The following is a 24,392-nucleotide window of genomic DNA, read 5'->3' as shown; positions in this document are numbered from 1 at the left end:
ATCAGTCATATGGCAGCAAAATACAATGTAATATGACCAAAACATGAAAGACTGTGAAAATGAATCTGGAGGTGACCCAAGCATTGAATTCAACAATCCAGGCTGGGTGTGGTGGCTCACACTGGGAGGCTGAGGTAGGCAGATCACCTGAGGTCAGGAGTTCAAGACTAGCCTGGCCAACATGGTGAACCCCTGTCTCTACTAAAATTACAAAAATTGGGCTGGGCACGGTGGCTCATGCCTGTAATCCCAGCACATTGGGAGGCCGACGTGTGCGGATCATGATGTCAGGAGTTCTAGACCAGCTTGGCCAATATGGTGAAACCCCGCCTCTACTAAAAATACAAAAATTATCCGGGCATGGTGGCATATGCCTGTAGTCCCAGCTACTCAAGAGGCTGAGGGATAAGAATCGCTTGAACCTGGGAGGTGGAGGTTGCAGCGAGCCAAGATCATGCCACTGCACTCTAGCCTGGGTGACAGAGTGAGACTCTGTCTCAAAAAAAAAAAAAAAAAAAAAATTGGCCAAATGTGGTGGCACACACCTGTAATCCAAGCTACTCGGGAAGCTGAGGCAGAATTGCTTCAAACTGGGAGGCAGAGGTTGCAGTGAGCCAAGATTGCACCATAGCACTCCAGCCTGGGTGACAGAGCGAGACTCTATCTCAATATTAAAAAAAAAAAAAAAAAAGGCTGGCTGTGGTGGCTCACGCCTCTAATCCCAGCACTTTGGGAGGCTGGAGCAGGTGGATTACCTGAGGTCAGAAGTTCGAGACCAGCCTGGACAACATGGTGAAACCCCATCTCTAGTAAAAATACAAAAATTAGCTGGGCGTGGTGGTGGGCACCTGTAATCCCAGCTACTTGGGAGGCTGAGGCAGGAGAATCGCTTGAACCCAAAAGGCAGTGAGCTGAGATTGTGCCATTGCACTACAGCCTGGGCAACAACAGCAAAGCTCCATCTCCGGAAAAAAAAAAAAAAAAAGAGAGAGAGAGAAAGGAAAACCAATGCCAGTACTAGCAACTCCTCTTCCCCCGAAAAAATGACAAACAAGAATGTAGGAAGGGAAAGGAATTATACAGCTTAAACTAATGAAGCAGAAAGGACAAAGTCAATTTTGAGCCCACTGAATTTGCCACAAATATTGTAGAAAATATTCTCAAGGACTTTACAGTTGTCTACTTTGATTGGCACATGGTTCGCACAACAGTATTTGTGTCAAGGCACATCTTACTGTTTTTTGGCGGTCTTCCTCTTTCCATTGATTTTGTCATGATGGTTGACTTTTGTTGTCACCTTCATCTTATGGATCTTAGCTCGAACTTTGGTTTTCACATGTCTCCGTAGAGTAATGACGTCTTTCCGGCCAATTTTATTTCCTGGAAAGGAAGAAACTCTTTTCTTTGTGTGCATACAAATGGACCTCAGCCCTTGGTGAGAGTGAGGAGAGGAGAAGGTGAGAAACCTGAGGGCAAGAAGCTGTTCTTTCCCTTTCCAGGGCAAACTCATTTCCACACTATGGGGACTCCAACAGAGCCATACCTTCCTGTCTACGGCGGTTGGACCTCCTGGCTCTCTGCTGTACATCTGTGGATCCATCATGTCCATTTTCAGACTGGAAGATAGTCTTCAGGAAAGACACCTAGGAAATAATAATATAAGAATGACGGCTGGGCACGGTGGCTCATGCGTATAATCCCAGTACTTTGGGAGGCCGAGGCAGGTGGATCACGGGGTCAGGAGTTCAAGACCAGCCTGGCCAAGATGGTGAAACCCCGTCTCTACTAAAAATACAAAAATTAGCCAGGCATGGCAGCGGGCGCCTGTAATCCGAGCTACTCGGGAGGCTGAGGCAGAGAACCATTTGAAGCTGGGAGGCGGAGGTTGCAGTGAGCCGAGATCACACCACTGCACTCCAGCCTGAGCGACAGAATGAGACTCTGTCACACACACACACACACACACACACACACACAAGAATGACATGAGGCTGGCACGGTGGCTCACTCCTGTAATCCCAGCACTTTGGGAGGCCGAGGCAGGCGGATCACCTGAGGTCGGGAGTTTGAGACCAGCCTCACCAACATGCAGAAACGCTGTCTCTGCTAAAAATACAAAATTAGCCAGGCATGGTGGTGCATGCCTGTAATCCCAGCTAGTCAGGAGGCTGAGGCAGGAGAATCACTTGAACCCAGCAGGAAAAGGTTGTGGTGAGCTGAGATTGTGCCATTGCACTCCAACCTGGGCAACAAAATTGAAACTCTGTCTCAAAAAAAAAAAAAAAAAAAAAAAAAAAAAAAAAAAAAGACCAGGTGCAGTAGCTCATGCCTGTAATCCCAGCACTTTGGGAGGCTGAGGCGGGTGAATCACAAGGTCAAGAGATGGAGACCATCCTGGGCAACATGGTGAAACCCCGTCTCTACTAAAAATACAAAAATTAGCTGAGCATGGTGATGCACGCCTGTAGTCCCAGCTACTTGGGAGGCTGAGGCAAGAGAACTGCTTGAACTCAGGAGGCAGAGGTTGCAGTGAGCCAAGATCCCACCACTGCACTCCAGCCTGGTGACAGAGTGAGACTCCATCTCAAAAAAAAAAAAAAAAAAAATGACATGAATATACTTCACACAACGGAACTGTACACTTCAACACGGTTAGATGGTAATTATCATCTTCTAAGTATTTTACCACAGGTTAACATGTTTCACAACTTGAAAAGGAAGTAATTACCTTCAGCTCTCTGAGTTCTAGAATTTGTAACATTTCACCCCCTGCTCCTTCCTGATCTGCACTGGAGCATCTTCCTTCTGTCCCTGCTCTACTCAGAGTTCACTTTCCCTTCCCTCACATCAGCTTCGTTGAGGCTGGTTTGAACTTAACGCAAAACATTCTCACTAATGACTGAATTCCCACCAAGATTTCCATATTATCACAGTATGCTTTTAATCTTCGAAGATATTAAATATTTGTTCTCATCATAGCTAAAATGCAATGCAAATCCCATCTCAGATGTGGGTCAGATACCTATGAATCTCCTGAGGTAGTCATTGAAATGACTTTTTTCTTGAGACGGAGTGTCACTCTCAACCATGCTGAAGTGCAGTGGCGCTACCTTGGCTCACGGCAACCTACACCTCCCAGATTCAAGCGATTCTTGTGCCTCGGCCTCCCAAGTAGCTGGGATTACAGGTGCCTGCTACCATGCCTGCCTAATTTTTGTCTTTTTAGTAGAGATGGGGTTTCACCATGTTGGCCCATCTGGTCTTGAACTCCTGACCTCAAGTGATCCATCTGCCTCAGCCTCCCAAAGTGCTGGGATTACAGGCATGAGCCACCACACCTGGCCTGAAATAATATCTTTCAAATTCTTTGTAGAATTTGTTTTTTCCTGATTTCTGCACATAGGATAAAAAAAAAATCATGTACTAGGATTTCAAGAGAAGCAATGGGTAATCTAAAAAGATGAAAAGAGCAACCACGTCTATCCCACAGCTACTGCTAAATTTCATAGGAAAGGTAGCTGGCCCAGTTTGGAGCTAGGAGAAATGTCAAACACATGAAGAAATGACAAGCAAAGAAATGCCATCACGCATGAATGCTTCATGGCACCCATGATGTCCCTGCTTAGGAGGTAATGGTATAGACTAGCCTGGCCAACATGGTAAAACCCCAACTCTACTAAAAATACAAAAATTAGCTGGGCATGGTGGTGGGCACCTGTAATCCCAGCTACTTGAGAGGCTGAGGCAGGGGAATCACTTGAAGCCAGGAGGTGGAGGTTGCAGTGAGCCAAGGTCACACCATTATACTCCAGCCTGGGCAACAGAGGGAGACTCGTCTTGGGGGTGAGAAAGGAAAAAAAAAAAAAAGCTTCCTCCAATTTATACCGAAAATTCTGTGTTCAGGACTAAGTGGCACAGAGAATGTTAAATGTGCCTAGATATCTTCATAATTCATATATTTTCTGTTTTCTACATATCTTGAAAGGCAGTGCCAAATGACGTGTAATTATCTAGGTGGTAAAACTGAAACATACTTCCTCTTCCCTTGAATATAAAAAAGCGTTGTGGTATTAGTACTTTTATCTTGGATCATTGTTCAGAAGGAGGTTCAGCCCCCAGATGACCACATTTTTTACTGTCATGAATGGCAAGACAAAATGTAGAGCTCAACTTACCCAAAGGAAAAAAGGCTCAAAAGACAAATTATGGCACAACTTAGCAGCCAAATTCTTACCAAGTACAGACTTTTGACATACTGATCTCTCTCCAGTTGCAAGTGGGAACATGCACTTTGAATGATGTCATTCAAAATTACCCTGCCCAGACACACTTTTCATTGATTCTCTTGGAGGGCAGTTCTAAGAGATTCTCTGGGGCTTTCTCTGCATCATGAGACGCAGTGCAGTTCTGCCCTTCACCTTCCGGCAGTTTGTCACCTCGTCCCTATGACCTCAGAGGAACTTTGTCTCAGGCCAATTGTTTGTTCCTTGGGCTCTTTCATTTCCCCTAAAAATCATTTGCTGCCCCTCTAAATGGCCTACATCTCCATCTATCTCCCTCTCCCCTCAGAAGAGGGTGCTCTTTAAGCATCAACCATCCAGCCCTTCTAGCAGTCTCATTTTTCAGCTGGTTCCCATGTTTATGCCTGTTCTATGTTTTTCTTCTCCTGTTAAGCTGTCTGTTGTCAGCTCATTTCTGCAGTGAATCTTCAGAGAGGAGACTGGAAGCTTTCCTTCCACCCATACGATAGAACTATAAAGCAGAAGAGTTTAGGAAGAATTTCCTATTTAAGTGACGAAACCTCATACTCCATTTGTGACGAATAGCACAAAGGTTAAAAAAACTTATTTTTGACCAAAAGCTCTGTTGACATTCTATTAAACAAACACTGACCTATTTAATTTTCATAATGTAAATGGCAGATATTTTCATAATTCTTATGCTAATAAATCATTTCCCTGATTTTTTGGGTAAAACCACATATTCATAATGAAGTCCAGAAACGTGAATTGTTTTATATAATTTATTCTTATTTGTGATTACAAGTATACCTCTACAGAAAGTTAGTATACTCACCCAAAGGTAAACTGTCCAGAGGGTAATGACAACTTTATAACTTCTCAGAAATTCAATAATGATACCTAACCAAGGACTTCCACCAAAGTCAGTCCCACGATGACGATGGTCAGCCAGAGTATTGATAACCTGGAATAATAATAGTTGAAATAATGAAAAGGTCAATGACACCGACAATATTTCACTCAGAAAGAATCATCCTTAGAAACCGTCAACCTCCTCCAAAAGGTAACCACATCCCTCAGATATCACTGTGGGATTCCACTGCTACAAAAAAGAACAGAAGTTAGAAGTCACATGTTTTTCAGATGGCTGGTAGTGTTTTTAGGCATTGCAAATGTGGGGTGTTGTCTTTCTTGGTATAAAGCAGGGATATCCAATCTTTTGACTTCCCTGCCTATATTAAAAGAAGCAAAGTTGTCTTGAGCCACACATAACATACACTAACACTAACAATAGCTGATGATCTAAAAAAAACCTCTTTTTTTTTGGAGACAGAGTTCCGCTCCACTCAGTCGCCCAGGCTGGAGTGCAGTGGTGCAATCTCGGCTCACTGCAACCGCCAGCTCCTGGGCTCAAGCCATTCTCCTCCCTCAGCCTCCCGAGTAGCTGAGATTACAGGTCTCTGCCACCATGCCTGACTAATTTTTGTATTTTTAGTAGAGATGAGGTTTCACCATGTTGGCCAGTCTGGCCTTGAACTCCTGACAGGCGATCTGCCTGCCTCGGCCTCCCAAAGTGCTGGGATTACAGGTGTGAGCCACCGTGCCCGGCCATTTTTTTGTTTTTGTTTTTGTTTGTTGTTTTGAGATGGGGTCTCACTCTGTCACCCAGGCTGGAGTGCAGTGGTGTGCTCTTGGCTCACTGCAACCTCTGCCTCTCAGGTTCAAGTGATTCTCCTGCCTCAGCCTCCTGAGTAGCTGGGAGTACAGGTGCCTGACAGTGCACTCAGCAAATTTTTGTATTTTTTGTGGAGATGGGGTTTTGCCATGTTGGTCAGGGTGGTCTCGAACTCCTGACCTCAGGTAATCTGCCCGCCTCAGCCCCCCAGAGTGCTGGGATTACAGGCATGAGCCACTGTACCTGGCCAAAATCTCCTAATGTTTTAAGAAAGTTTACAAATTTGTGTTGAACTGCATTCAAAACTGTCCTGGGCCACATGCAGCCCGTCACTCATGGCTAAGACAAGCTAAGTATAAAGTAATTATCTTTTCTTTTCTTTTTGTTTTGAGACAAAGTTTTGCTCTGTCACCCAGGCTAGATTGCAGTGGCATGATCTCAGCTCACTGCAACCTCCGCCTCCCGGGTTCAAGCGATTCTCCTGCCTCAGCTACTGAGTAACTGGGATTACAGGCGCCTGCCACCACGCTCGGCTAATTTTTGTATTTTTAGTAGAAACAGGGTTTCACCATCTTGGCCAGGCTGGTCTGCAACTCCTGACCTCATGATCCACCTGCCTCGGCCTCCCAAAGTGCTGGGAATACAGGTGTGAGCCACTGCACCTGGCCAGTAGTTATCTTTTCTTTAAAGTTATTTACTTGTTTTTTAAATTGATGTATAGCACTGGATGCATTTATTATATATCACATGGTAAAAGAATCCCTCTAAATAATACTTCTCTCTTGGATTATATGAATCTTTGTCATTTAAATCTCAGCATAAGTAAAAAAAAAACAAACACAATGAAGAGATTACTTCATTCACAAATAAGTATCAAATTTTAGTGCTTAAAAATTAACAAGGTGGGCCGGGCGTGGTGGCTCACGCCTGCAATCCCAGCACTTTGGGAAGCCAAGGTGGGTGGACCACGAGATCAGGAGACTGAGACCATCCTAGCTAACACGGTGAAACCCATCTCTACTAAAAATACAAAAAATTAGCAGGGCATGGTGGCATGTGCCTATAGTTCCAGCTACTTGGGAGGCTGAGGCAGAAGAATCACTTGAACCCGGGAGGCAGAGGTTGCAGTGAGCCGAGATCGCACCACTGCACTTCAGCCTGGGTGACAGAGCGAGACTCTGTCTCAAAAAAAAAAAAAAAAATTACCAAGGTGGAGATCATGAAAATGGCATGAATAGTGTGGGATTTCTCTAAGATTGTTGATATTAATTCCATTAGACTCTTATGTGAGTGAAGACGAAGACTTCCCGTGAGTAAGTTCAGACAGCTTGTGATAACATTTCTACATGGATTCCTCAGGATTTAACTATATATTCTTGAAAACATCTCAATTTTCAATGTTTCTTTCAAGATGGTGAATTAAACAGAGATAGCCCTTCAACAGGTTGAACTCAGCATATGCTGAGTCTGAAATGGAAATGATGGAGTTAGAGAACCATACAACAATGGTAATGATTTCAGAAACATGGTGTTGAGCAGAACAAAGCAGACACAAAAGAGTACCTATGGCATGGCATGCATCTGTATACGCGAAATTCCAGAATAAGCAAGCTAACCTATGATAAGAAAGAAACTGGCTGGGAAGAGTGAGAGTTCACTTTCTGGGGTGACATAATAGTGTAGATCTTGGCTGGGCACGGTGGTTCACGCCTGTAATCCCAACGCTTTGGGAGGCCGAGGCGGGCGGATCACCTGAGGTCGGGAGTTCAAAACCAGCCTGACCAACATGGAGAAACCCTATCTCTACTAAAAATACAAAATTAGCTGGGAGTGGTGGCACATGTCTGTAATCCCAGCCACTCGGGAGGCTGAGGCAGGAGAATCGCTCGAACCTGGGAAGCAGAGGTTGCGGCGAGCTGATATTGCCCCATTGCACTCCAGCCTGGGCAACAAGGGAGAAACTGTCTCAAAAATAAATAAATAAATAAAATAATGTAGATCTTGAAAGGGGGTTGGTTTATGCTGGTGTATGTACTTTCCAAAGTTAGTAAACTTACACTTAAGGTTATATATTTTGGCCAGGCGCGGTGGCCCACGCCTGTAATCCCAGCACTGGGAGGCTGAGGCAGGCGGATCACGAGGTCAAGAGATGGAGACTATCCTGGCGAACATGGTGAAACCCCGTCTCTACTAAAAATACAAAAATTAGCCAGGCGTTGTAATCTGAGCTACTCAGGAGGCTGAGGCAGGACAATTGCTTGAACCCCAGAAGTGGAGGTTGCAGTGAGCCGAGATCTTGCCACTGCACTCCAGCCTGGGCGACAGAGTGAGACTCTGTCTAAAAAAAAAAAAAAAAAAAAAAGTCATCAAACCAGATGACACAAATCAAATGACATTTCACTTTGTTTTGGTCCATTTTGTTTGTTAGAGACAAGAGTGCAGCGGGGCCATCTTGGCTCACTGCAACGTCCAGCTCCTGGGCCCAAGCAATCCTCTCACCTCAGCCTCTCCAGTAACTGGGATAACAGGTACACACCACCAGGCCCAACTAATCTCTTTTGGAATTTTTTGTAGAGATGGGGTTTCGCTATGATGCCCTGGCTAGTCTTCAACTCCTGGACTCAAGTGATCTGCCCACATCGGCCCCCTAAACTGCTGGGATTACAGGCCTGAGCTGTGTCATTTCATGCCGTGTGACACAGCCCAGTAAAAAGGAAGAAACCCCACGGGTCCAGCGTCTACTCACAGAGATGCACTGATGGCTGATAAATTCCAGCAGGAGCCCAAAGAGGAGCCAAAAGAGCATCCACCGCACCCGCATGTCCTGGTCCTTTCAGGGCGCCCTGAGGCGGCCAGGACAGAGGTGGAGGTGGCTTAGGGCAGGGGGGAGGGAAGGGGACGGGGACCGGGCCAGGATCTGAGTTGGGGAGGGGGAGGGGAGGGGGAGGGGAAGGGGAGGGGAAGGGGGGAAGTAAGGGAAGGGAAAGGAGGAGAAGGGGGCTGTTGGGCACCTGGAGGAGGTGGAGGAGGAGGAGGAGAAGAAGAAAGGGGTCTGGGAAAGGATCCGGTTCAAATTAAGTTCTCAAGCGCTGGTGGAAGGTTTAGCTACAGGTCACGGAGAAGATCAGGGAAGCAACAGGACACGCGGGGCAAGGGAGCGTGAGGCTTAGGAGCAATCAGAGGGAGACAAACGTTCTGCTATCCACCAAACCTTCTTCGGTCTGGGCCCTCCCTTAGCAACCCTGGGGCTTTATACTCCCTCTCCACCAATCCCTGATGACCCCGGTGGTGCCTCACAATGGACAATGCCAAGTAGCTCCCGCATCATTCCAATGACCCCTCCCCCATCTCAGTCTTCCACTCTCCTCCCAAGGACAGGTCCTCTCTGGAACCTTCACAAACCTGATTTCTGGTCCTCCCCAACCAGCTCCCTGTCCCTGCTTCTGGGGGCTCCTTCCTTCCTGAGCTCCCAGGGTTCCTCAAGGTCACTTTTGGCGACAAAACATAAAAAACAAATGATGGCAGGATGGCAGGAAGAACCTCATACCCAAGCAGAGTGCCAGGTTTTACAGCCTCCGCTCAGCCATTCATATCCTAAGCAACAAAACATCAGCAGGATGCGGAAGGTCCCGATAGTAAACCATCTCCATCACATTCATGTAGCCATCCGTCCATCAACCTGTATCTCAGGAACAAATGTAGATACATTCATTTTAAGCATGCATGGTATATTTACAAAAATTAACCTGACTTATTTTGTTCCAGCAAATCTCAATATATTTGAGAGCAATCAAATCACACAGCATGTTTCTGATCATATAACTGCTAGAAGTCAATGATTAAAAGCTAATTCAAAATTATTATTTGCTTGGAAATTCAAAGTGCTCTTATAAGACATAAACATAAGAAAGAATCCAAAATGAAACAAGATTGCCTTTCAACTCAATGATAAGATCATAACATGGCAATAAAATGTCTCCCTCCGGCCTGGGAATTCCTCTTTGTGGCACAAGGTTGTGTGATCTCAAATCACCCCTAACCCACCTAGACATTTTAACATCCGAAACCGAGTGATGATGTCCTTATCTATATCATCTTACTGCCCGTGTGTGTGGACTTTAAATTCTGAACCCAAATGAGGGGGAGAAAACCAAGTTGACTTTCATGATTGACCTCTCAGGGATGTCCAAGGAATCTGTGCATTTCAAGAAACAAAGTTCATCAGCTTCTCTCCTAAGGTATTTGCTCACAATACCCAGAGGGCTTGGCAGCATCATGTGTGATGGGTGGGGAGCTCCAAGCAGGTGGGCAGGACCCAGGGGCCTGGTGACCAGGACAGACCCCCACTGTCCATCACCTTTCCTGGCCCTGTCCTCAGCTAAACTTCCCACAGGCCTTCTGCCCGATCAGAGTGTGCCCAAACTCTCTCAGGCCTCTGGCAGCTGAAAACCACTGCTTTAAATCCCTTTACCATTTACTATGACATACGGTTATTGTAAACAGGAAATATTCTATTGATGCTACAAATGGAAAGCCAATGCCTTTACCATAAATAGAAAAACAACCCTAAGAAACAAGCAAAACAAAAACAAAACAGGGGCTGGGTGTGATGGCTCATGCCTGTAATCCCAGCACTTTGGGAGGCCGAGGTGGGCGGATCACAAGGTCAGGAGTTCCAGACCAGCCTGGCCAATATGGTGAAACCCTGTCTCTAATAAAATACAAAAATTAGCCGGGTGTGGTGGTGGGCGCCTGTAGTCCCACCTACTTGGGAGGCTGAGGCAGGAGAATAGTTTGAACTCGGGAGGCAGAGTCTGCAGTGAGCCGAGATTGCACCACTGCACTCCAGCCTAGGTGACAGAGCGAGACTCTGTCTCAAAAACAGCAACAACTACAAATAAACAAAAAACAGGGTTAACAAAAGTATGGAATTCAATTCTATTTGTATGCTGCAGCCATGTTCCAGCCCTAGATTTGGCTGGGCATGGTGGCTTACACCTGTAATCCCAGCACTTTGGGAGGCTGAGGCAGGCGGATCATGAGGTTAGGAGTTCGAGACCAGCCTGACCAACATGGTGAAACCCCGTCTCTACTAAAAATACAAAAATTAGCCAGGCATGGTGGCACATGCCTGTAATCCCAGCTACTCAGAAGGCTGAGGCAGGACAATCTCTTGAACCCGGGAGGCAGAGGTTGCAGTGAGCTGAGATTGCGCCATTGCACTCCAGCCTGGGCAACAAGAGCAAAACTCTGTCTTAAAATAAAAAAAAAAAGGCAGGCAGGGTGGCTCATGTCTGTAATCCCAGCACTTTGGGAGGCCGAGACAGGTGGATCACAAGGTCAGGAGATCGAGACCATCTTGGTTAACATGGTGAAACCCCGTCTCTACTAAAAATACAAAAAATTAGCTGGCCGTGGTGGTGGGCACCTGTAATCCCAGCTACTTGGGAGGCCGAGGCAGGAGAATGGAGTGAACCTGGGAGGTGGAGCTGGCAGTGAGCCGAGATCGCGCCACTGCACTCCAGCCTGGGTGACAGAGCAAGACTCTGTCTCAAAAAAAAAAAAAAAAAGAGGCAAAACTAATAGTATAATTTATAAGAAAGGAAGATTAACGAATTGGCTGTGATACTTGGTACATTACCACAAATTTTAAAACATGAAGTGAAGATTTTACCAGAAAACAGCAGAACACCAGTACTGCCTGTGATACAGATGATAAACTGGATTTTTTTTTTTTTTTTTTTTTTTGGAGATGGAGTCTTGCTCTGTCGCCCAGGTTGGAATGCACTATTGCGGTCTCGGCTCACTGAAACCTCCACCTCCCAGGTTCAAGAGATTCTCCTGCTTTAAGTCCCAAGTAGCTGGGACTATAGGCGCGTGCCACCACACCCAGCTAATTTTTGTAGTTTTAGTAGAGACGGGGGTTTCACGATGTTGCCAGGCTGGTCTCAAACTCCTGACCTCATGTGATCTGCCCACCTCAACCTCCCAAAGTCCCCGGATTACAGTCATGAGCCACCACACCTGGCCTTAAATTTTTTATAGGCAGAGTGCGGTAGCTCACGCCTGTAATCCCAGCACTTTGGGAGGCCGAGGCGGGTGAATCACCTGAGGTCAGGAGTTTAAGACCAGCCTGACCAACATGGCAAAACCCTGTCTCTACTAAAAATACAAAAATTAGCTGGGCGTGGTGGTGCGCACCTGTAATCCCAGCTACTTGGAAGGCTGAGGCAGGAGAATCGCTTGAACCTGGGAGATGGAGTTTGCAGTAAGCCGAGATGACACAGACTCCGTGTCAAAAGAAAAAAAAAAAAAACAAAAACAGGAACAGAAAACAAAACAAAACATATACAAAAGAAATAAAATACATTTAGGCCAGATGCTGTTACCTGCTGAAGCCCTCTCTGTTCAAAATGGAGATGAGGAAACCTTGGAGATGTGTTAAAGATATCATAGCCAGCCGAGCGTGGTGGCTCATGCCTGTAATCCCAGCACTTTGGAAGGTTGAGGTGGGTGGATCACCTGAGGTCGGGAGTTCAAGACCAGCCTGACCAACATGGAGAAACCCCATCTCTACTAAAAATACAAAAAAAAAAAAAAAAAAAAAAATTAGCCGGGCATGGTGACGCATGCCTGTAATCCCAGCTACTCGGGAGGCTGAGGCAGAAGAATCGCTTGAACCCGGGAGGCAGAGGTTGCGGTGGCCGAGATCACGCCATTGCACTCCAGCCTGGGCAATAAAAGCAAAACTCTGTCTGAAAAAATAAACAAACAAACAAACAAATAAATATATAAAAAGATATAATAGCCAATGAGGTAGTGTGTGCTTGTAGTCCCAGCTACTTGGAAGGCTGAGGCAGGGACATCCCTTGAGGCCAGGAGTTCGAGGCTACAGTGAGCTCTGATGGCACCACTGCAGTCCAGCCTGGACAACATAGTGAGACCGTGTTTCAAAAATAAATAAGCAGGGTGCAGTAACTCACACCTGTAATCTCAGCACTTTGGGAGGCTGGGGTGGGTGGATCACTTGAGGCCAGGAATTTGAGACCAGGCTGACCACGAAGGTAAAACCCCCATCTCTACTAAAAATACAAAAAAAATTAGCCAGGTGTGGTGGTACGTCCCTGTAGTCCTAGCTACTCAGGAGGCTGAAGCAGGAGAAACGCTTGAACCCGGGAGGTGGATGCTTCACTGAGCTGAAATCGTGCCAATGCAATACAGCCTGGGTGACAGAGTGAGACTCTGTCTTAAAAACAAACAAAAACAAAAACAAAATGCTGGAGTCATGCTGAGCATAGGGAATGTGAAGGCCCTGGATTGAGACAGGCTGAGGGAAGGACAACTGTGCCCTCTCCTCCTTCTATTCAGCCCATGGGTTCTATGTTCTTAGAGAGTGGAGGGCAGAAACCCCTGCATTATTTAAAGCATTATTCTTTCTGTCTGTCTCATTTCTGTCTCTTTCTTTCTCTGTCTCTCTCACATTCAAACATGCATGGTTGGATTTACCAAGTTAAATACAGGTATATTATGACTCCAGTGTTTGTAGCTTGTCAAAGCATCCCCTCATGATTTGTTTCTTCCTGTGGCTTCTACAAAAAAAAAAAAAGAAAGAATGAAAGAAGAAAGAAAGAAAGGAAGGAAGGAAGGAAAGAACCCAGAGAGCTGGGCATGGTGGCTTATACCTGTAATCCCAGCACTTTGGGAGGCCAGAGCGGGCAGATTGCCTGAGGTCGGGAGTTCAAGACCAGCCTGACCAACATGTAGAAACCGTGTCTCTACTAAAAATGCAAAATTAGCCAGGCATGGTGGCACCTGCCTGTAATCCCAGCTACTTGGGAGGCTGAGGCAGGAGAATTACTTGAACCCGGGAGGTGGAGGTTGCGGTGAGCCGAGATCGTACCGTTGCACTCCAGCCTGGGCAATAAAAGCTAAACTCTATCTCAAAAAAAAAAGGTAAAAAATTAGCCAGGCGCAGTGGTGTGTGCCTTTAGTCCTAGCCACTAAGGAGGCTGAGGCTGAGGTGGGGGGATAGGTTTAGCCCAGAAGTTTGAGGCTACTGTGAGCTATGATTGTGCCACTGTACTCCAGCCTGGGCAATGGAGTGAGACCATATCTTTAAGAAAAGCAATGCATAATGAGATACTACTTCATATCCACTAGGATGACTAATACTCAAAAAGAGAATAATAAGTGGTGAGGATATGGAGAAACAGAAACTCTCCCACATTGCCGGTAGGAAAGTAAAATGGGGCCTGCCACTTTGGAAAGCAGTTGGAAAGTTTAATAAAAATGTAAAGATAAATTGATCCAGCAATCTTATTCCTAGGTATCTCTGACTGAGAGGAATGAAAGCATATGTTTACACAAAGTAACATAAACTCGCCTCCTGAGTAGCTGGGATTACTGGCGCTTGCCACCACACCCGGCTACTTTTTGTATTTTTAGTAGAGATGGGGTTTCATCGTGTTGGCCAGGCTGGTCTCGAACTCCTGACCTGAGGTGTGATCCACCTGCCTCAATCTCCCAAAGTGCTGGGATTACAGGTGTGACCCACCTTGACCAGCCTAAATTCAACTATTTGAATTATATATATATATGGTATATATATAAACATATATATAATATATAAAATAAAATTCAATTATATATATTTTAATTAAACCATTTTTTTTGTTCTGATGGGGTCTCACTATGATGCTCAGGCAGGTCTCAAACTCCTGGGCTCAGGATATCCTCCTGCCTCAGCTTCCCAAAGTGCAGGAAGGTGTGAGCCACCATGCCCAGCCAATGGTTGAATGGTGTGTGTGTGTGTACATACGTACATACACATACACATATTTTATTTATTTATTTATTTATTTATTTTTGAGAGACGGAGTCTCGCTCTGTCGCCCAGGCTGGAGTGCAGTGGCGCGATCTTGGCTCACTGCAAGCTCCACCTCCCAGGTTCACGCCATTCTTCTGCCTCAGCCTCCCGAGTAGCTAGGACTACAGGCGCACGATGCCACGCCCAGCTAATTTTTTGTACTTTTAGTAGAGACGGGGTTTCACCATATTAGCCAGGAGGGTCTCAATCTCCTGACCTCGTGATCTGCCCGCCTCGGCCTCCCAAAATGCTGGGATTACAGGTGTGAGCCACCGCTCCCGGCCACATATACATATTTTAAAGAGTGATCTTCATCAGAAATTCTAGATGAAAAAAATAAAAGTAAATATAATTTTTTAAAAAAGGAATAAGGAAATGTTTTCCCAAATGCCTCTGACAAATTACCCCTTGTGATTTATTGGCCCAAGGTGTGGCATGGGGACTGGCTTGCACTGACCGGCTTCGTCCTGGGTTCTGGAAGGGAGCAGCTGGTCATGGAAGCTGGGGCTAGCATCAGTGCCCGTGAAGCATGTGGGCTGTGGGTAGGGACCATTACCTAATCAAAAATCAGGGGATTGCAAGAAGGTGAAAGCGGATACTAGGTGGACAACTACTAAGGTGTCAATTACACCCAAGACTGGCCACTAGATACAGACCCCTCGCCCTGCATTCTCCAGCCCGTTATCCACATCCTGTCTCCTACTTCTCTGCCCACTATGGCAAAGGGAGGCAGAGTGGAGGTGGGAAGAGTCACTGCCTAAAACATGGCTTTCCTGCAGGGTGACCAGCTGTCCTGGGACTGAGTGGTTTCCTGGAACATGGGACTGAAGGTGCCAAAACGGGGGAAGTTCCCCACAACAATGGTGCTCACTAGCCTAATGTTAGCAGAAGTAAAAGGGACTGCTCACGAGATTCCAACTAATAAACACCCCTGTCCAGGGACACACATCTCTGCTTGTAAACCTACAGGAAGCTGGCATTATCATAAAGTTGACCTTACTTACCTCACTTCCAGTACAAAATGAACACCTGCCAGTTTCAGGTGCATTAATTTATATTTCACCATAACTGGGCGACACAGAGACTGGCTATTTTCACTCTGGATTTTTGAGACCAATTAAATATTTTTTTTCTGTATATATCTCTAAAAGATAGGGCCATGAAAAAGACCTACAATATCATTATCAAACTAAACAAAAGTAACAACAATTCATTAACAACATCAAATATAATTAATATTCATATTTCCTATTCCCAGCTCATTTTATGTTTTCCAATGTGTGCGTTTGAATCAGAATATAAATTGTTAAAGGATGATGTGCTAAAAAGATAAAATCATGACTCATACAAATATAAAATTAATACACGTTAATTTTTTACTTTTAGAGAGACAGGGTCTGCTATATTTACCAGGGTGGTTTTGAACTCCTGGCCTCAAGCTATCATTCCACCTTCTCAGCCTCCCAAAGTTCTGGGATTACAGACATAAGCCACTGCACCCAGCCTGTGTTTTCATTTAACTCAATTAATGACAGAATCAGTGAGATGTTACAACTGGTTCAAAGAAGAATTCCGAGTAGGAACATATTTAACACATCAGCAATGTTGAAATTAATCTGCTTAAATAGATGTACAAGAACAATCTGCATTCCTATCAGTTATCTACAATTTACAGAGTCTTAAAATAGCTCAAAGGGAGGGACCCCCACAGAATCAGAAAACCTGGAAGAGTATGAGAGACAACCCCGTTGAATTTACTCAGTAATTTTTGTGGGTCCCTTTTAAAGTCTTTCACAATTTTCCCTTACAAAATAAACTTTATTCATTGCAGTTGATTGCTATACGTCTTAAGTTTCTTTTATTCTAGAGGTGCCCCCTCCATCTCTTTTTTTTCTTTGTCACTGTCCAATAACTGATCATTTGTCCTTTAATCTCACCATCTGGATTTGCTGGTTGTGCCCCCATGCTGTCTCTAACATATTCCTCTGTTTCTGTGTTTCCCTCTGGACTCCCAGTCCAGATTTGTGGACTCTTCAGGCTCTCCCTGTTCTGGGCTCTGTTCCTATGTCCCACACCCCAGATCTGCAGTCTTGGGCAAATTCAGGCACTCCTTGCCTCACCTGGGCGGCTGACTGCAGCAGACTGCGTCTCCATTCCCCTCCCAAGTCTGTGGATCCCAGGCTCTACCATGTTAAAGTCGGAGGGCTGACACTCCGGCCTTGGTGGTTGTGAGGAAGCTACTGGTCCACCCTTCATACCATGGGACCACTACCAGTGAGGATGTTGCCCTGATGCAGCTGGACTCCCCCTTGCGGGCCTCTGATTTTTCCAGAAAAGTCTATCGGGGGTACTCACCAGTTGACTGTCTCCTAGTGATGAGCTAGCTGTTGAGGATTATTCCCTAGACCAATTAGTCCATTAGATTGCAACATGGTGATATTCCTCTTCCATTTATTAGCAGAAATTTCTCCATAAAGAGAAACTTTTCATCATCTATTTATTTTTGTTGCCTCTTTCATTCTATTTTTAAAAATGTTTATGTTTTTGGCATCTATTTAATTATCCTCAAAATAATGAACTATTTCCTTAGCATACTCCAAAACTGATAAAGGTTTTTTTTGTAATATTATGAACTCATGGATTTCTTTCTTTCTTTTCTTTTCTTTTCTTTTCTTTTTTTTTTTTTTTTTTTGAGATGGAGTCTCGTTCTGTCGCCCAGGCTGGAGTGTAGTGACGCGATCTCGGCTCACTGCAGCCTCTGCTTCTGGGTTAACGTGATTCTCCTGCCTCAGCCTCCTGAGTAGCTGGGATCATAGGTGCCACCACCACGCCCAGCTAATTTTTTTATTTTTAGTATAGATGGGGTTTTGCCATGTTGGCCAGGCTGGTCTCGAACTCCTGACCTCAGGTGATCTGCCCGCATCGGCCTCTCACAGTGCTGGAATCACGGGCGTGAGCCACCGCACCCGGCCTTATTTCACGTATTTAAATCACTCCAAGTTATTGCCCACAGTGATGCTCCAAGTGTCCCATTGTCAGCCAGTGAGAACGTCTTTTGGTTGGCTCCTGAGAGGGACCACCCATTTTCCAGACCCTCCAGGGCCTGAGGCCAGGCTGAGATGATGCTCACAGGACTCGCATACTGACCGGAACCCCGCCCGATCGCACAGGAAGTCCGCCGGAAACTCTCTTGGAGCCCACCAGAAGTTTAGCGAACCACCCTCAACTTCCGGAAGAGCGCAGGAAGTTTGCCGGAAGAGCGCGGGAAGTTTGCCGGAAACGGACAGAAAGGAGTCCCTGCGACCGCGTAGCCTCCTGCAGCGCCCCCTGTTGGCAGAGTCGTAGCGAGGCCGAGATGAGGTCCGTGACGTGGCTGCGTGAGCATCCCGGCTGCCTGTGGATGAGTGGGCGTGGGGCTGAGAGGCGACGACAGTGGGGAGCTTCCTCAGCGATCCTGGGCTTCTCGGGTCAGGCCAACTTCAGTCCGGGCTGGAGGCCGTGCACAACACCAAGCGCATGGTGGGGTCCTCAGCTGCCTCGGGACTGGCTCTGCCTCTGCCCCTGGCCCTGGGATGGGGGCCAAAGGTTTTGGGCAGTGGCAGCAGCAGGAGGAAGTAGCACCTGGAAAACGTGTCTCCTGAGTCGACCCTTCCTGTCTGGGGGTGGGCCGAACCCTGGCTGTCTTTGTTCCCATAGCAACGAATAGGGCTCCCCTAGGTTCCAGCCCCTTAGATACGGTGTGCCCCAGGAGGGCTCTGCAGGAGCTACAGGTCCTTCTGGTGGGAAGGGAGGCGCGAGGTGGGCTGGGGCAGCCCGGCTGGCCTGTGTGGAGACATCACACTTCCTGGTTGGGGACAGGGTGAAGAGGGTTGGTCCCCACCTCTGCCTTGAGCAGAGCTTCTAGTGGGTGAAGCAGTGGGGGTCTCCTGCCTGCCGGAAGGCTGGGTGGGGCTTCCACATCGCAGCCCAGTAGGGTGGACTGACCGGTCTTCTGACCTCTGGCTCCTTGGAGGGACTGGCCTGAGGTGGGCCCTGGCATCCCCAGCCTCCTCTCAACCACCTCCCTGGAACATGCGGGACAGGAGCCCAAGCGGCATCTGGGGAGGGCGGGTTCTGCCAGGCACAGAGGGCTCCAGCGTGATTGCCACTGGTTAATGACCTGCCACCCCCGCCCCCCCAACCTCTGGTGCCGTCCAAGGACTCTGACCCCAGTGCAGTGTCTGTAGAGAAGAGGAGCCATGGGGCTTCGGGCAGGCCCCATCCTGCTTCTGCTGCTGTGGCTGCTGCCAGGTGAGGGATGCGCCTCTGTCTTCTCCTCCCTCCCACCCCCTGCCAGCCTGTGTGCTCCCCTTTGTTCTCTTGCTTTCCAGGGGCTCATGGGGATGTGCTGCCTTCAGGTACCGTAGACATCTCATCCCTGCACTCAACCAGCCCCTACTCCTGGACAGGGAGGACTGGCCCCAGGGGACATGCAGAGGCCCTTGGCCCTGGGAGCCTCATCCCTGGACATCAAGGGCAGAGGAATGTCAGAAGGTGTTAGGGTAAAGAGTCAGACCGGGAGGGATGGGCTTTCTGAGAGGGAATAAAGCTGAGGTCTCCCACCCGCCCATCCCTCGCAGAATGCGGCCACTCCAAGGAGGCCGGGAGGATTGTGGGAGGCCAAGACAGCCAGGAAGGACGCTGGCCGTGGCAGGTTGGCCTGTGGTTGACCTCAGTGGGGCATGTATGTGGGGGCTCCCTCATCCACCCACGCTGGGTGCTCACAGCCGCCCACTGCTTCCTGAGGTGAGTGGCGCTGGGTGGGGTGCTCCTCACCCCTCCCCTTGGCGGCTGCCTGCAGTGGGCCGTGTTTCCATTCCCCTCCCAGGTCTGAGGATCCCAGGCTCTACCATGTTAAAGTTGGAGGGCTGACACCCTCACTTTCAGAGCCCCACTCGGCCTTGGTAGCTGTGAGGAGGCTCCTGGTCCACTCCTCATACCATGGGACCACCACCAGCGGGGACATTGCCCTGATGGAGCTGGACTCCCCCTTGCAGGCCTCCCAGTTCAGCCCCATCTGCCTCCCAGGACCCCAGACCACCCTCGCCATTGGGACCGTGTGCTGGGTAACGGGCTGGGGGTCCACCCAGGAGAGAGGTAAGGGGAATATGCACTCACCAGCCCCTACTCCTAGTCAGGGAGGACCAGCCCAGGGACCATGCAGAGCCAGCCTGAGTGGTCTCCACAGACCTTGGTCTGCATGTTTATCTCCTCTCCCCTCCCACCCCCACCCTGAAGCTGGGAACACTTAGGGCCAGGACCCAGGCTGTCCAGACTGTGGAACTCCCCTTGGCCAAGGTGACCACCATATTGGATTTTGGGGATCTTGAGCCAGTGTCAAGGATTGTGCCCGTGTTGGGATGAATAAGCCAAGGCTAAGAGGTCATGAGATTAGCCAGGGTCATGGGAGAGGATCTGGGCTTGAGCCCTGCTCCCTGACCCCAGTGCCTTCTGGTTTGGGAGTTGAGAAGAGCAGGGTGGGTGGGCAGAGAAGAGGTAGGAGCTGCAGGCTGCCACCATCACAGGTGAGAGGGCGGAGGCTCACCTGGTGGGGACAAGGCTTGAGGTGGGCTCAGGCTGGCCCCCCCATCACATCCAGCCCTGGCGAGTGTCCTTCAGGAGGTGGCTGTGCCCCTCCTGGACTCGAACATGTGTGAGCTGATGTACCACCTAGGAGAGCCCAGCCTGGCTGGCCAGCGCCTCATCCAGGACGACATGCTCTGTGCTGGCTCTGTCCAGGGCAAGAAAGACTCCTGCCAGGTGACTGCAGCTCCTGGTCACCCCATCCAGTTGTGTGGGCCCTTTAGGCTCACCCTGTCCTGGACTCTCTCCCCATGTCCCACACCTCAGGGTCTCCAGAGGGACCAGAGTCCTTGCCTAGCTCCTTGGCCTCAGCAGCAGATTCTCGAAGGCACTTGGGGCCCAGGTGTCTCCCTCAGTGCAGACCTCATGGGGCCCTCCCTCTCTCTCCCCCAGGGTGACTCCGGGGGGCCGCTGGTCTGCCCCATCAATGATACGTGGATCCAGGCCGGCATTGTGAGCTGGGGATTCGGCTGTGCCCGGCCTTTCCGGCCTGGTGTCTACACCCAGGTGCTAAGCTACACAGACTGGATTCAGAGAACCCTGGCCGAATCTCACTCAGGCATGTCCGGGGCCCGCCCAGGTGCCCCCGGATCCCACTCAGGCACCTCCAGATCCCACCCAGTGCTGCTGCTTGAGCTGCTGACCGTATGCTTGCTTGGGTCCCTGTGAACCATGAGCCATGGAGTCCGGGATCCCCTTTCTGGTAGGATTGATGGAATCTAATAATAAAAACTGTAGGTTTTTTATGTGTATTTTATGTCTTTGCTTTTCTAGTAATTCATTTTTATTGTTCTTTACAAAAACATCTGGCTGTGGTAGGTTGGGAGAGCATGGTGCCTGCCCCGGACATTGTCTGCAGGACATCTTCATCGTTAGGGTCACAGTGTCCAGGCTTGCTCAGGACGGTCTTGGGCGATGTCTATCCTGTGTAGTTAGATAGGATCCCTGTCCCTCTCAAAAAGTGTCCCAAAAGTGGGAGTAAGAGTTATATAGTCACTGTGACTCAGCCAGTGCAAGAGCTGGAGCTCCTTGAAGCCCACAGATTTTCAGTCTCAGGCATCCTTGTGTGGTTGCCATGGCCACCAGGTGTCCAATAATAGGCCTTATTCTCCCAGCTCCGGCCCACAGAGTGTCCATACCCTCCCCCAAAACCCTGCCCGCTGCTGACTGCAGCCAGTGGGGGCCCTGGGGCCTGTCCCAGGCATGAGCAAGGTCCTTGGGCGCTGTCCCAGGCATGAACAGCTGCTTTGAGGCCATCGCCAGCGTGGTGGGCAGCGCCGTCTGCCTGTGTCTTAGAAGCATGGCCAGAGCAGTGCCTGGTAGCGCCAGCTCCACACTTGCGGGGAGGGATCCATTTGGAAGTTCGCATCCGGTGTCAGTTTCCCTGTGAGACAAGGTGGTCGGGCTTTCACTCCAGTTTGGCGCCAGGTCTGGGGGAAGGACCGTCTGCTTGGGTGGGGCACAGTTGGGCCAGCCTTTGTCCCAGCGCCACTCGCCTGCCCTGGAGGTGGCTCTCAGGAGCACCCCACGGAGGAGAGGGGCTTTGAGGTCGCAGGTGAGTGGGCAGTGGAGCCGTCACCCTGAAGCCTCAGCCCTCCCAGGGGGCACCCTCAGCTGGGTGGCCTCTTAGAAAATTTAGGTTGTTTTGCTGCCCTAGAAGACTGGATGCTCTAGAATCATCTTTCCTTTTGCTGTGGGCCCACCTTCATAGGGTCCTGTTCTCCCGTGATGGCCTCGCCTCCTTCCAACTCCTCTGCCTTCATCCCAGGGTGGACGGTGTCCTGGAGGGACTCATCGGATCCGCCAGGAGCTCAGCGTCCTGGGTGGAGGTTTCTGGCCTCTCAGCTTCTCTGTTTTGTCTCACAACTTTCTCTTGCTAATCACTTTCATGCAACAGTTTGCTAATGGATTCTCCAGCTCTTCACTCATAAATAACTCCTTCCAGAAATCTAGTGAGGAGGGAAAGTGAAGGATTAAAACAAAATCCTCACTTCTGGATTTCTGCTTTAATGTTAGAGTTGGCAGCCCTCCCTCACATAGGCCTGAAGCACCAAGGATGTCTCAGAAGCACTCAGCCTCCCTCCTTACATATCAGCCCCTTCAGTTTCTCTCTCCTTTTTTCTTTTGTGACAGGGTCTTGCTCTATTGCCCAGGCTGGAGTGCAGTGGCTCAATCTCAGCTCATTGCAGCCTCCACCTCCTGGGCTTAAACAATCCTCCCACCTCAGCCTACCTGGGAGTACATGTGCACACCACCATGCTCGGCTAATTTTTGTATTTTTAGTAGAGACAGGGTTTCACCATGTTGCCCAGGCTGGTCTTGAACTTCTAACCTCAAGTGATCCGCCTGCCCCAGCCTCCCAAAGTGCTGGGATGACAGGCGTGAGCCACCGTGCCCAAGGACCCCCACAGTCTCTTCCCCAGATGACCTTGACCAGGGCTGCTGTGCTATCAGCCCTGTGCCAGGATCCACTCCCATCCAGGAGGCCCCTGTCCAGGCTGTGTGCCTGTCTGTGTGTGGATGTGTCTGTGTGTGGGTGTGTATTTATGTGTGCGTGTGCCTGTGTGTGGATGGGTGTGGGTGTATTTTTATGTGCATGTGTGTGTGTGTACATATGTGTTTGCGTATTTGTGTATGTGTCTGCATCTCTGTATGTGTGTCTGTGGGGTAGGTGTGTGTGTGTGTATGTGTCTGTGTGTGTGGGTGTGTGTCTGTGTGGGTATTTGTGTGTCTGTGTATGGGTGTGTATTTGCATGTATGTATGTGTGTGTTTCTGTGGTGAGTGTGTCTCTGTGTGGGTGGGTGTGTATTTCTGTGTGTCTGTGTCTCCGTGTGGGTATTTGCGTGGGGGGCTAGGTGTATATTTGCGTGCATGTGAATGGGTGTGTGGGTATTTGTGTGTGTGTGGGGGTGTGTGGGGAGGTGGGTGTGTATTTGTGTGTGTATGTATGTATGGGTCAGTATGTGTGTGTGCGTCTCTGTGTGGATGGGTGTGTATTTGGGGTGGGTGTGTATTTGCGTGTATGTGAATGGGTATTTGTGTGTGTGTCTCTGTGTGGATGGGTGTGTATTTGTGTGTGTGTGTGTCAGTGGGTGTGTATTTGTGTGTCTGTGTGGGTGGGTATTTTTGTGTGTGTGTGGGTATTTGTGTATGTGCTTGTCTGTGTATGTGTGTATGGGTGTGTATTTGTGTGTGTCTCTGAGTGGGTGTGTATTTGTGTGTATGTGTATATGGGTGTGTATTTGTGTGCGTGTGTATTTTGTGCGTATGTTTGAATGGGTGTGTATTTGTGTGTGTGTGTGTGTCTGTGTGGTCCTCAGAACCCCCCACATTTCCTGGCAGTGGACAGCACGAACGCTCCTCGACCCCCACGGGCAGGGGAAGCCTGCTGAGCCTCTTTTCTCTCCGAGGCATCCGACTTCTGCCAACGGTGAGTTAGAAGGACGGGGGCCTCAGCCAACAGCAAAAGCCACAGAAGGATTTTCCGCGCCTGACCTGGACTGTGGTGCCCACACAGCCCTCTTTGTCTTCTCTTTCTCTGGCCCCTCACACAGGTGCTGTTTGTAGAGGACTTACAAGACCGGTGCTTCTGCTTGTGAAGCCCCTCCTGCCTGGGGCTTGTTGGAAAGACACAGAGGGTTCACCTGGTGCCTGGGCCGGGGGGTGGGTGCGGGTCCGAGGGGGCGGTAGGGGCAGACGTGAGTCCAGGTGACATTCAAGGTGCTCCACTCCCTCCAGCAGCTCCTCTTAGGTTCCAGCTGCCTGGCCCACTCTAACTGCACGGCAACCAGCACCAAGTGTCTCTCAGTGGGACCCCCAGTTTGCTGGTTGGCCTGTCTGTGGGCCCAGTGGCCTGCAGGAGGCCTTGGGACTAGTGACACTGTTTAGAGACAGGTCGGGGCGGGAGCTGCACAGTTCAGTGTTGTGTAGGAGGAAACAATTCAAACGCCCCTGCAAGACTGAGCCGGTCTGGGGATGAGGAAGTGG

At 48.8% G+C, this 24,392-nt stretch overlaps 2 protein-coding genes across 7 annotated transcripts in view; one reads left to right on the top strand and one right to left on the bottom strand.

The window, feature by feature from the left end:
• Positions 1–24,392, bottom strand: part of LOC117976336 (nuclear pore complex-interacting protein family member A5-like) — an 82,472-nt gene that overhangs the window by 5,725 nt on the left and 52,355 nt on the right. The window contains exons 2-5 of one of the 4 annotated variants that reach the window (XM_063598217.1): positions 9,319–9,404; positions 5,077–5,205; positions 1,544–1,643; positions 1,236–1,380 (exon numbers count right to left, since the gene is read on the bottom strand). In XM_063598217.1, coding sequence (XP_063454287.1) covers positions 1,236–1,380; positions 1,544–1,643; positions 5,077–5,205; positions 9,319–9,404 — 460 coding nt within the window. The other 3 variants (XM_055100656.2, XM_055100655.2, XM_063598218.1) reach the window with 3 other exon arrangements.
• On the top strand, positions 17,138–21,155 carry LOC100988258 (serine protease 30-like). Of its 3 annotated transcripts, none has more exons than XM_055100699.2 (7): positions 17,138–18,142; positions 18,981–19,072; positions 19,153–19,179; positions 19,402–19,567; positions 19,650–19,918; positions 20,421–20,581; positions 20,798–21,155. In XM_055100699.2, exons 2-7 carry the CDS (start codon positions 19,021–19,023, stop codon positions 21,071–21,073), a joined length of 951 nt encoding a protein of 316 aa, XP_054956674.1. In that variant the 5' UTR covers positions 17,138–18,142; positions 18,981–19,020; the 3' UTR covers positions 21,074–21,155. The 3 variants fall into 3 exon arrangements, with proteins under 3 accessions (XP_054956674.1, XP_054956676.1, XP_054956677.1); XM_055100701.2 differs by having other exon boundaries at positions 17,138–18,552; positions 20,798–21,154; XM_055100702.2 differs by having other exon boundaries at positions 17,138–18,580; positions 20,798–21,154.

Source organism: Pan paniscus, chromosome 18 (genome assembly GCF_029289425.2).
Source record: "Pan paniscus chromosome 18, NHGRI_mPanPan1-v2.0_pri, whole genome shotgun sequence".
NCBI classification, from domain to species: domain Eukaryota; kingdom Metazoa; phylum Chordata; class Mammalia; order Primates; family Hominidae; genus Pan; species Pan paniscus.
Note: the sequence above shows the minus strand (reverse complement) of the source record. Positions and strands in the feature narration are given on the sequence as shown.